This window comes from Copadichromis virginalis, linkage group LG3, assembly GCF_057382275.1.
Source record: "Copadichromis virginalis isolate Kocher_CV1m ecotype Utaka linkage group LG3, C_Virginalis_male_GT1.1, whole genome shotgun sequence".
Classification (NCBI taxonomy): Eukaryota; Metazoa; Chordata; class Actinopteri; order Cichliformes; family Cichlidae; genus Copadichromis; species Copadichromis virginalis.
Window position 1 is genome coordinate 10565086 of NC_140620.1, and position 12159 is coordinate 10577244.

Consider the following 12159-nt stretch of genomic DNA (forward strand, 5'->3'; position numbering starts at 1 on the left):
AGTATACACGTTTTTCATATAAATATAGTTTATAACTTAATTATTGTCTGTAGCCCGCATAATTAAACACTTTAGTTACATAAAACATGTGAGTTTTGATGCTATGTACTGTATAGCCTTGTAAGGAAGAGGACTCCCTTACTGCATTTATTTATATTATATGTATAGCACTTTAGAGCACACCTTTCACTTTATTAAAAGCACCTTATCAAGCAATTTATGAGCATTGCACTTTAAGCATGGATTTGCACACAAGAAGTTTAAATATTTATTGACTATTTATTGGGAATTTTAAAATCAGTTGGTAGCCTTATTTCAGATCCTGCACAGCTGCTCCTCGTCAAGGAATGTGGTGGTTGTCTGTCAGGAGAGAAGAATGGTGATTGAGATTGTGATTAAGGTTTACCAATAAGGAAAACTAATGCAAATGTCTGTGTGAAATCTAGGGATAAAAGTGGTGCAAATAAGTGTTTGTAAGTTAATGATTACTCACCTTTCTTGCCTGTGTCCTCTTCAAGGTGTTTGGGCAAATGTTTCCCCGGTGGTCCAGACACCATTTAAAGGTTCCGGGAGAGACCATGGGTAAAGAGTGTGGTGAATCTTTTTGTGCTTGGGTTTCTGGGTTTTTATAATATTGGGTTTGGTGTAACATTAAAGTGTGAAATATTTATTAATATGTAAATGTGAAAATGTATTTATGTATTTATTTATTCTTATTGATATATTGTATACTGTGGTGGAAGGTTGGGATTTAAGAATTTACCTGAGAGTGGAATAATGGTTAAGTCTGTGACAGCTGAACATATTTAAGGCTGCCAGTTGTCATTAGAGCGTGGATTTTTTGTGCTGTGAAGAAGCTCGACAAGTTAATTGTTGTAAGGAGAGCCGTATAGAAAATAAATACTTTGTTCCACTACACTTGCCTTGGTCTGTCTCACTGTGTTTCCAGCCGCTAAGGGCTGCCCTGTTACAAGCCTGTATAACAAATACATATGTAGCCCAATAAGTATAAAAACCCACAAATTATGTGTGCCAGGAAAAAACAATGTTGGTCCACCAAAAGAGAGGAGAGCAGCACAGGGACAAACCTGCAGGCCTGACAGCAGGAGGTGTATCACTCCGCTGGTTTTCTACTTAGTGACAGTGTTTACACTGCAAATGTGCCTTACTGACATTCATCAGTGCCCTCACTGACACACAAAACAAAACAACTACACAACAGAACAACTACACGAGACAACACACTAACTAACTACTCCACACCAAACGTCACAAATCTCCCACATCTAGAAACTGTCTCTCTCTCTCTCACCAACAACCAAATCCCACTTAATTAATTGGTTGACATGGTACATTTTTCCATTGGGCTTTTTTTTTTCTATTATTGTACGATCTACTGTACAATATAAAGCACATTGAGGCGACTTCTGTTGTGATTTGGTGCTATATGAATAAAATTGAATTGAATTGGTCAAAAAGGACTCCAAGGTTCCTCACAGTGTTACTGAAGGCCCAGGTAACGCCATCCAGAGAAAGAATGTGGTTAGATACCATATTTATAAGATGTTTAGGGACGAGAACAATAACCTCAGTTTTATTTGTACAAGATCACTTTGACATGCTGGTAGGAGGAGTCAAGAGATGACTTGCTCTCCCTGCTGAGCCACCCGAGGAACCTTCAGGGTGTAGTCATTCTTTTTAAACTGAACCTTTGTTCTGCTTGTTTTTTGACACACAAACAGCACTGTTGGAATGTGCCACACACAGAGTGTGTGCTCACATTACGTGGCATATTTGTATTGTGTATTGAGCCATCAGCTCTGACGCACACAGTATAAACAGCACATATAAAGTCCACAGTGTGGACACCAAGCAGGGAGTGAACAGGCTCAGGCAGCAGCAGTGCTGATATATGCCTGGCCTCCATTCGTCTCATTAAAGCTGCCCGAGCCTCCAAACAACAACATTCACACATGTGAGCCTCACAAATATCACTGACAACCAAAAGTCCCATTTTTATATTGCTGTCAGCATTATTCCATCATGAAGCAACGATAGAAACACATCTTCATTTCATCTCTGTTGGAGCCTTTTGTTCAGTGAAAGGACAAAAAGCTGCCAGCAAATCAGATTCACTCTGCTGCACTGAAACACTGTGGACACAGTCTGGAGACACGCAGACTTTAAACTTTATTTGCATGATGTGAAAAGAAACCACATCATAAATGTGATCATGTGGGACTTTAGAAACAGGATCGCCGTGATCAGAGAACCCGGCCTCGTTAATAACCTGTACTGATCTTTTCACATCTGCATCATTGTTGCGACAGCGGAAGGGAAATTTCAGTGTCAGGACTGAAGGCGGAGCTTTGTGCGTGTCAGGGTGAGGCCGCAGCAGCCGCCTCCAACCGGAGCGCTCGGGCGTGAAACTAGGAGGAAAGCTGACGTCCTCTTTTCTCAGAAGTGATCTGTGGCTGCTGGACTTCATTCCTCAAATTAACAAAGTGTGAAGCTGAACTCTGAGCTGTGACAGCGAAGCAGTGTGAGAGTGTCAGTAGATGATCAGCAGAGGAAAGTGAAGCTGCTGTGAGCTGATGTCCTGAAGGGCTTTTAAAGAGTCTCTGAGTTTGACAGGAACATGAAGATGTTTGTGGTGTTTGTGATCCTCCTGCACGGTAAGTACACCTTCCTCTCTCTGCTCTCATCATCAGCTTTTCTTTCATCTCTCTCTCTTTAATGTGTTGAAGTGCAGCAGGAGGAGATTTCCATCAAACACTGGATTCTGATTCAGATCAAACTAACAATCCAAAGCAGCAACTTTCAAATCTCTGGATTCTTCTTGGTGGTTTCCAGATGAGCTACATATTTAAGTAAAGTACAGATACCTTAAAACTGTACTTAAGTACTTACTGTCATGGTCCTGGGTCCTTCTCTGCTTTCTTGTGTTTCTATATCATGTTGTTCTAGGAGTTATTCTATGAGTCCTAAGTTGTTCAGTGTAGTTTTTTGGATTTCCCCTCGTGTCTTTACCCCCAGTGTCTCCCTGTGTGTATTAGAGTTCTGCTGCCTTGTTTCCCCTCCTTATGTTTTATTCCATGTTTCCCAGCCTGTCTGTCTGAAACCTGCACAGACATGCTGGGACGGCATGTCTGTGCAATATTTGAATACTAGTGATTAAGGAACTGACCTCCCAGCCCATTGTTCCTTCAGTGGGCTGGTTTCAGTCATTATGCAAAGGTACTGTTTATAAGGTTGAAACCTGCAGTCAGCTGAGACTGAAGACGTCACTTGGATGAGTGACGAAACACTTCTCTCACAAAACGCTACGTCCAGATGAACAGAATCAACTTTTTGGGATAATCTGAAAATACTGTGTTATTTCCACTGTTGCGTGGATGATATACAGCTGTATTTTGCACTAATTGCAACAACACAAATGTATTCTGAATCTGTTGCTCTGATGTAAAACGCTTTGATCAGCTTAGTGATTTTAGATCTGGATTCGTCTCAGTCACTCCCAAATCTTTAATTTGTAAAAAGACTTGAAAATCTGTCCTCCGACATCAGGACTTCCACTCACAGTCTGTTTGTGCTGTTTGACCCTGACTTTTTTTTTTTTGGACTCACAGATCACATCAGTCACACATTCTCATGTGTGTCTCAATGTGTCTAAACTTGATCTTTACTTTAAAGTGACTCATGGAGTCTCTGTCTGTGTGTCCTCAGTTTCCCAGCATGCCTCAGCTGTGGAATCATATGAGGGGGCATCATTTGTAGTGCTGCCCTGTGAGTTTGACACTTTCAACCTAAGAAATGCCTCAATGGTGTGGAGTCGCTCCGACCTCAGTCCTCCCACCGTCCACCAGCGTCAGCTTCAAGGAGATGAACTGAAAGATCAAAACCAGCGTTACAGCGGCCGAACATCCATGAAGACTGACGCTCTGGAAACTGGAGACCTCAGCCTGAACCTGACCAACCCCCAACTGTCTGACAGCGCCACCTACACCTGCTCCATCAGAGACTTTGGACGTGAACTCAGTTGGAGTGATGTACAGCTGCAGGTCAAAGGTGCTGCAGGTCAGCAACAAACACCTGCTGTAGACACATCATACATCATTCAGATAAAACTTATCAGAGAAATCATATTGGCTCTTTGATTGAAATGTAGGCCTATTAGGTCAGTCAGAGGTCAAAGGTCATGCTGTTCTTTTTGTTTCCCCACAGAACAGTTTCCATCCTGGGCCACAGCTCTCCTGGTTCTCCTGGTTCTTCTTGTTATTTCTGGAGGTCTTCTATTTTATTTCCGGCACTATTTCATGTCAGGTGAGTGTCTCCTGCTACACTACCCATAATGCCGATGGTCAGCAGGTGTCCTCTGGTGGCTCCTTGACTGTGGCTCACACAAACTTGTTCCAGAAGCTAAAAGAGTTGAGAGTTACAAACAGCTGATACAGAGAGCTGAAGAGAAACTTCCAGGTTTGTTCCAGAAGTCAGAAAACCTCCTTCAGACTCAGTCATTGATCAGTGAAACAGCTCCACAACACGACTTTACTAAACAGTGTGTGTGCTTCACTGCATTGATCTGACACAGAGGCTGCATGTGGACAAGCTGTTCTTTCATTATCTGCAATTTAACCAGTTTTACTTTTTACCAAAAGTTTCACTGCGATTGGTCATGAGTTAACAGAGGTTACAAAAAAAACAAAACTAATACTCGAGAACACAGACATGTGAATAATATGTAATAACTTTACAATACAATCACGATCGTGGCTCACGAGGTTGCAGTTCATCTTGTAATCGGAAGGTTGCCGATTCGAGCCCCCGACAGTCTTCGCCATTGTGTCCTTGGGCAAGACACTTCACCTACTGGTGGTGGTCAGAGGGCCCGGTGGCGCCAGTGTCCGGCAGCCTCTGTCAGTGCGCCCCAGGGTGGCTGTGGCTACAATGTAGCTGCCATCACCAGTGTGTGAATGTGTGGATGATTGGTTGTGTAAAGCGCTTTGGGGTCCTTAGAGACTAGAAAAGCGCTATACAAATACAGGCCATTTACCATTTACAATGCAATGTACACCAGCTCACTGTAATCCAATAAAGGTAAAAAAAAAAACAATGTTAAAGAGACCTCCATGATAAGATTTTATTATACATTTATTTTATTATACTGTCATTAATATTTATTATTTTCACACAGTGGTCACTGACATCTAATATTTGTGTGTTGGTTATAGTTATATAAAGGTTCAGGATCAATGTGATGAATTTAGAAGCAGAAAAATAAAAAAATAAAAATCAAATGCATAGTATATGCATGGTAATCAAATAAATGTATGAATAATTTTTGTGTGTGAAGGAAACTCCTCATTTACATGAACAAACTGGAATCTATCAGATGTGATTCAAACCACTGCAGTGAATTTCCTTTAATAACTCTGGTGTGTTCTAGTGTTTGTAGTAAAATGTTGTGGTCTACACTGAGGTCTAACAGGACAAGCACAGGAATAAGTCCTCTGTAAAGTAAAGTAAAGTAAAATAAAGTAAAGTAAAGTAAAGTAAAATTTTATTTATATAGCACCTTTCAAGATAAAATCACAAAGTGCTTTACAGAGGCAGAAAACAGACATTAAAATCTAAAACAAAACAAAATCAACCAAAAGCGAGTTTAAACAGATACGTTCTTAACTGCTTTTTAAAAGACATGACTGAGTCCACAGATCCCAAACTCAAAGAGAGCGAGTTCCAGAGTCTGGGAGCCACTGATACAAACGCTCTGTCACCTTTTGTTTTTAACCTTGTATGCGGGACAGCCAGCAACCCCTGGTCACAAGACCTCAGGGACCTGCTGGGGTGATAGGAAAGAAGAAGATCACTTAAGTAAGTTGGAGCTACACCGTGCAGGGCCCTATAAGTCATGATTATGATCTTAAATTGGACCCTGAACTTGACAGGGAGCCAATGCAGCTAAATCAGCAGGGGAGTGGCATGGGAGTGTTTGTGATGCTTTGTCAGAAGCCTGGCAGCAGCATTCTGAACACCCTGCAGTCGTTCCAGGGAGGCATTACTTAAGCAAGTAAACAAGGAATTACAATAATCTAAGCGAGATGAAACAAAAGCATGAATAATCATTTCCAATTCGGAACGTGACACAATGGGACTCAGCTTAGCGATATTTCTTAAATGGTAAAAACAAGAGCCAACCAAAGATTTAACGTGTGTGTCCAGCGTCAGAGCTGGATCAAATGTAACACCAAGGTTCATAATGGATGATTTAATATAGGAAGCAAGAGGGCCTAGATTTTTAACCACGAGGGGAACAAATTTCTCAGGAGCAAAGACAATGACTTCCGTTTTATCAGCATTTAGTTGAAGGTAATTACCAGCCAGCCAATCTCTAACGGAGTCTAAGCAGGACTGCAAGATTTGGAGCTTAGAAACATCAGGTGGCCTAGAAGAGATATATAGCTGAATATCATCTGCATAACAATGATATGAAATATCAGAGAAAGAGCTAAGAAGTTGCAGAAGAGGGAGTAAATACAACAAAAACAATAATGGTCCCAAGACAGAGCCCTGAGGCACCCCATAGGCAAGAGAGAAAGATCGATTTGACAAATAGGATTTAACCCATTCCAATGCGGTACCCGATACACCCACCCAGTGGTTTAAGTAAAATCCGAACAGGCAAATGGTACATGGAGGGAGAGATTTTGCTCCTTACATTGCTAACCTTTTAAGGAAACAACAAACAACAACAACAAAGAAGGAAAGAAAATTATCACAGTCTTCATTCGAAGAAATAGCGACAGCAGCAGAAACCGGAGCAACAATATCCCTAATTGTGTCAAATAGAACCTTAGGGTTACCTCTGCTCCTAGAGACTAGGTTTGAAAAATAAGCAGCCCTTGCATCACGAACTGAAGCGTTAAAAGAAACTAAAAGGTCTTTTAAATAAAAGAGATGAACCTGTAAACGAGTCTTTCTCCACAAACGCTCAGCTTTACGACAGACACGCTTTAAACAGCGAATGCTGTCGTAACAGGTCATAAGGAGACCATTAGTAACCTTTACTACAGCTCATGTTGTGCTTTGTTGTCCTCTCAGTCCGCTCGGTGGGGGTGGATTCAGGGGTGGAGTCTGTCCAGCTGATCTGCAAAACCACAGTTTGCCTGCCTAAAGATGCTAAAGTGGAGTGGAAGGATGCAAACAACAGGAAGGTCCACATGTATGAGAACGGCTCTGACCAGCCTGAAGAACAGGACAATAAATACAAGAACCGAACAAAGATGAAGAGAAACTTATTGGAACCTGGAGACCTCAGTCTGACCCTGAAACAGCCCACAGATGGAGACAACTCCACCTACACCTGCACCGTCTACAGCAGGGAGGGAAACATGCTGATGGAGAAACAAGTGGAGCTGAAAGTCAGAGGTCAGTGCTGTAGATACAAGTCAAAGGTCAGAGGTCAGACTGATGATGGTGGTTCAGTCTCAGTGGCTCCATCCAATAATGTCACAGTGTTAGCATGTCTGATGTTTGTGGCTGTTTTGGTTTTTATTTGATTTCCAGCCAAATGTAAAAGCTTCAGCAGATGAACTGTAGGAGCAAAGTTCATGTGTGAGACTTCATCTGAAAGGTAACATCTTCTAGTTTCTGAACATGTGTTTGTTTAGCATGTGGCTGAAACACAGGCTAAGCTAAGTCAGCTCAAATCTCAGTAACAACCTTCTTTGGTCCTCATCTATAATCAGTCATATCTGAGTCACAATAACTAGAAGATGATTTCTAGCAGAAGTGTGAACATCTCCACATCCTTTCTCCATGTTATCATCCAAAGCTATGTGAAGTTTCAGAGCTCTGCAGCTAACAGAGACTTTCAGTTTGCTGCTCTCTTCCTCTGACAGCTCCATTCTTAGGGAGCGTTAGTTCTCTGTTTCACTTTATTCCACTTATTCAGTCTGATGTTCTCTGATCTGTTTCTCTTGTTTAGTGTCTTAAAGGCTGCCAGTGCCTCTCTTTGCTTTAACCAACCTTTCTCTTTATTTCTGAGCTTTTTAAGGACTTTAACTGATGCATCAACCTTTGAAAATGGAAAGAAATCAGTCAGATTCATGGCTGCATCACAGTGTCACATGTAGTTCTCCACATCAGCTGGATTATATCTATAGCAGCAAACAGCAGCTGATGCACAAATCTTTGTCTGTGTTAATAAAGTTGGATCAGTTCAAACAGTTTGTTGCTCTGCACTTGAAAGCAGCTTGTACAGTTTCCTAACTAATACTGTAATTCTGTACATGAGATTTTATTGGCTGTTATCAGAATCAGAATCAGAATCAGAATACTTTATTGATCCCTGGGGGAAATTATTTTTTGTTACAGTGCTCCATTTTAAACCAACATTAAGACAAGACAGACAATACGCTAACTAAGAATAGTACAATATATACATATATATACATACATACATACATAAGTCACTTATAAATAAATAGTTGGAAAAGAAACATGTGTAGTTGTAGCAGCAAACAGTGTGTTAAGTGGATGCGTTGTACAGGGAGATGGCCACAGGCAGGAATGATTTCCTGTGTCGTTCAGTGGTGCTTTTCGGTAATCTCAGTCTCTCACTGAACGAGCTCCTGTGACTGACCAACATGTCATGGAGTGGGTGGGAGGTGTTATCCAACATTGTCTTTATCTTGGACAGCATCCGCCTCTCCGACACCACCTTGAGGGAGTCCAGCTCCATCCCCACAACATTGCTGGCCTTACGGATCAGTTTATTAAGTCTGTTGGCATCTGCGACCCTCAGCCTGCTCCCCCAGCATGCAACAGCATAGAGGATCGCACTGGCCACCACAGACTCATAGAAAATCCTCAGCATTTTCTGGCAGATGTTGAAGGACCTCAGTCGCCTCAAAAAATAGAGACGACTCTGGCCCTTCCTGTAAAGTGCTGTGGTGTTTTTAGCCCAGTCCAGTTTATTGTCAATGTGTACTCCAAGGTATTTATAGTCCTCCACAATGTCAACACTGACCCCCTGGATTGAAACAGGGGTCAAGTGTTTCCTGGTCTTCCTGAAGTCCACGATCAGTTCCTTGGTCTTTGCCACGTTGAGCTGCAGATGATTCTGCTCACACCACGTGACAAAGGAGTCGACCACAGCCCGGTACTCTGTCTCATCATCCCTGCTGATGCATCCAACCACCGCAGAGTCATCAGAAAACTTCTGAAGATGGCAGGTCTCTGTGCAGTGGCTGAAGTCTGTGGTGTAGAGGGTGAAGAGGAAGGGGGAGAGGACAGTCCCCTGTGGTGCCCCTGTGTTGCTGATCACCTTGTCAGACACACACTGTGGGAGACGTACATATTGTGGTCTTCCTGTCAGGTAATCAACAATCCAGGACACCAGAGAAGCATCCACCTGCATCGCTGCTAACTTATCACCCAGGAGGGTCGGCCTGATGGTGTTGAAAGCACTGGAAAAGTCAAAAAACATGACCCTCACAGTGCTCGCCGGCTGGTCCAGATGGGTGTAGACACGATTGAGCAGGTAGATGATGGCGTCCTCTGTTCCGAGACGAGGCTGATAAGCGAACTGAAGGGGATCCAGATGTGGTCTTACTATGGGTCGCAGCTGGTCCAGGATGAGCCTTTCCAGGGTCTTCATGATGTGGGAGGTCAGTGCCACGGGCCTGTAATCCTGGGGGCCACTGGGACGAGGCGTCTTTGGTACAGGGACGAGGCATGATGTCTTCCACATCACCGGGACCCTCTGCAGACTCAGACTCAGCATAAACAGTTTATGAAAGACTCCACACAGCTGGGGGGCACAGGCCTTGAGGACAAGGGGACTCACTCCGTCTGGTCCAGCAGACTTGCCTGAGTGAAGTCTCCTCATTTGCATCTCAACCTGGTATTGAGTGAAGGTGATGGGTGGGGGAGGGGTGTCAGGAATCTCACAGGAGGCAACATGTGAAGAGAGAGGCTGGCACAGTGGTGTGGCTCTGGATTCCAGGCTGACTGCAGGTGAGGTTGTGGGGGTGGGAGCAGACACTGTGGTGTCGAATCTATTGAAAAACAGATTCAACTCGTCGGCTCTATTCTCACCTCCCTCAGCTCCCCTGCTGTTGGTTGGCCTGAATCCAGTGATGGTCTTCATGCCCCTCCACACCTCTCTCATGCTGTTCTGCTGGAGTTTCCACTCCAGCTTCCTCCTGTAATTGTCCTTAGCCTCTCTGATCTTGTCCTTTAGTAACACCTGGACCTTCCTCACCTCCTCTTTGTTGCCCCCTCTGAAAGCCCTCTTCTTCTTGTTGAGGAGGGCTTTGATGTCCTTAGTCACCCACGGCTTGTTATTTGGGTAACAATGAACAGTCTGAGCTGGAACAATGGAGTCGGTGCAGAAAGTTATGTAGTCTGTGATACACTCAGTAAGCCCATTGATGTCCTCGGCGTGAGGCTCACAGAGTGTTTCCCAGTCGGTCACCTCGAAACAGCCCTGTAGTTCCGCTATTGCCTCCTCTGACCACCTCCTAACAGTCCTGGTGGTCACAGGTTCCCTCCTCACAATTGGCACATAGCAGGGGGTGAGGTGAATCAGGTTATGATCTGACCTACCAAGTGGGGGGAGGGAGGAGGAGCTGTATGCATCCTTGACGTTAGCATACAGTAAGTCTAAAGTTTTCTCTCCCCTGGTGGGACAGTCCACATATTGTTTGAATGTTGGTAGTGTATTGTCCAGTGATACATGGTTGAAGTCACCCGAGATCACAATAAAGGCACTCGGGTGCTGAGTCTGTAGCCGAGCTATGGCAGAGTGGATAGTGTCACATGCAGCTGTGGGGTTAGCAGAGGGGGGAACATAAACAGCCACCAAGATGACGTGAGAGAATTCCCTGGGTAAATAATACGGCCTGAGTCCAACAGCACACAGTTCAGTGTCCGGGCAACAAATCCTTTCTTTGATTGTTATGTTGGCAGGGTTACACCACCGGTTGTTAACTAAAACAGCAAGCCCACCTCCTTTACGCTTACCGCTAGCGATGCTGTCCCTGTCCGCCCGAACAGTGTGGAAGCCTTCCACGGAAGCATTCTCATCGGGAATGACCTGGTGCAGCCATGATTCGGTGAAACACATCAGGCTACACTCTCGGTATTCCCTCTGACTCCGTACCAGTGCTGACTGTGTTAGTGAGCCAATCAAGAACATTCAGACCAATCAGGTAACTGTGGGGGAGGGATGTGGAGTTGACCTTTTGGCATTTAACCACGAGCTGTAAACATGAATAAGGTTAGCAGAGAATAATGTCTGTTAGTGAGGTGGATGTAGAGTTTAGCAACGATAGAGTTGGGTGGTCCTCACAGGACAGCCACTACAAACATATGATTTTATAGAATATGATGCATTACTGCAGATTCAACACAATAGAAAGGATTTGAAATGAGCTCAGCCTTAAACATGTGCAGCAGTAATATTGATCCACAGACACTGATGGGAACATTTTTCTGCACAATAAGTACTTTGACTTTTCATACTTTATGTACAATTTGCCAGTACTGTAGTTTTGTGTGTAGTGAGGTGTTTTCATGGTGTTTTCTTGGTGCTTTTACTAAAGGAAGGCTTCTATCAAATTCTTCCAAATGTTGTCAAACTGAGCTGTGTGATGAAGTGAGTGTGACAGAAACACTCAGACTGTGTTTCTTACTTTGTTGTCCTCTCAGTGCCCCAGGTGGAGGTGGATTCAGGGGTGGAGTCTGTCCAGCTGCCCTTCAAAACCACACTTCACCTGCCTGAAGACGCTAAAGTGGAGTGGAAGGACAACAATGATAATAAGGTCCATGTGTTTGAGAACAGCTCTGACCAGCCTGAAAAACAGAGCGAGTTTTATAGAGACAAAACGAAGATGAATCAAAACCTGCTGAAAACTGGAGACCTCAGTCTGACCCTGAAACACCCCTCAGACTATGACAACAGGATGTACACCTGCACCGTCTACAGCAGGGAGGGAAACATCCTGCTGAAGAGAATGGTGCTGAAAGTCCGAGGTCAGTGCTGTAGATACAGGTCAAAATGTGGATTGAAGCTTTTTCTGTTTCTATTTTGATATTTGGTGGATTTTCATGTGCTTATTTAAACTGGACGAAACCAGCTGTGAGTCACTGCAG

At 43.7% G+C, this 12159-nt stretch overlaps 1 protein-coding gene across 2 annotated transcripts in view; it reads left to right on the forward strand.

Moving 5' to 3' along the window:
* The window catches only part of LOC146712719 (butyrophilin-like protein 2), a 32303-nt gene that overhangs the window by 15016 nt on the left and 5128 nt on the right, over positions 1 to 12159 (forward strand). Inside the window, exons 1-5 of one of the 2 annotated variants that reach the window (XM_085452146.1) lie at positions 1991 to 2675; positions 3727 to 4077; positions 4225 to 4323; positions 7102 to 7428; positions 11716 to 12039. In XM_085452146.1, coding sequence (XP_085308272.1) covers positions 2639 to 2675; positions 3727 to 4077; positions 4225 to 4323; positions 7102 to 7428; positions 11716 to 12039 — 1138 coding nt within the window. In that variant the 5' untranslated portion in view covers positions 1991 to 2638. Of the gene's footprint in view, positions 1 to 1990; positions 2676 to 3726; positions 4078 to 4224; positions 4324 to 7101; positions 7429 to 11715; positions 12040 to 12159 lie in introns of those variants that run through there. The other variant, XM_085452148.1, reaches the window with a different exon arrangement.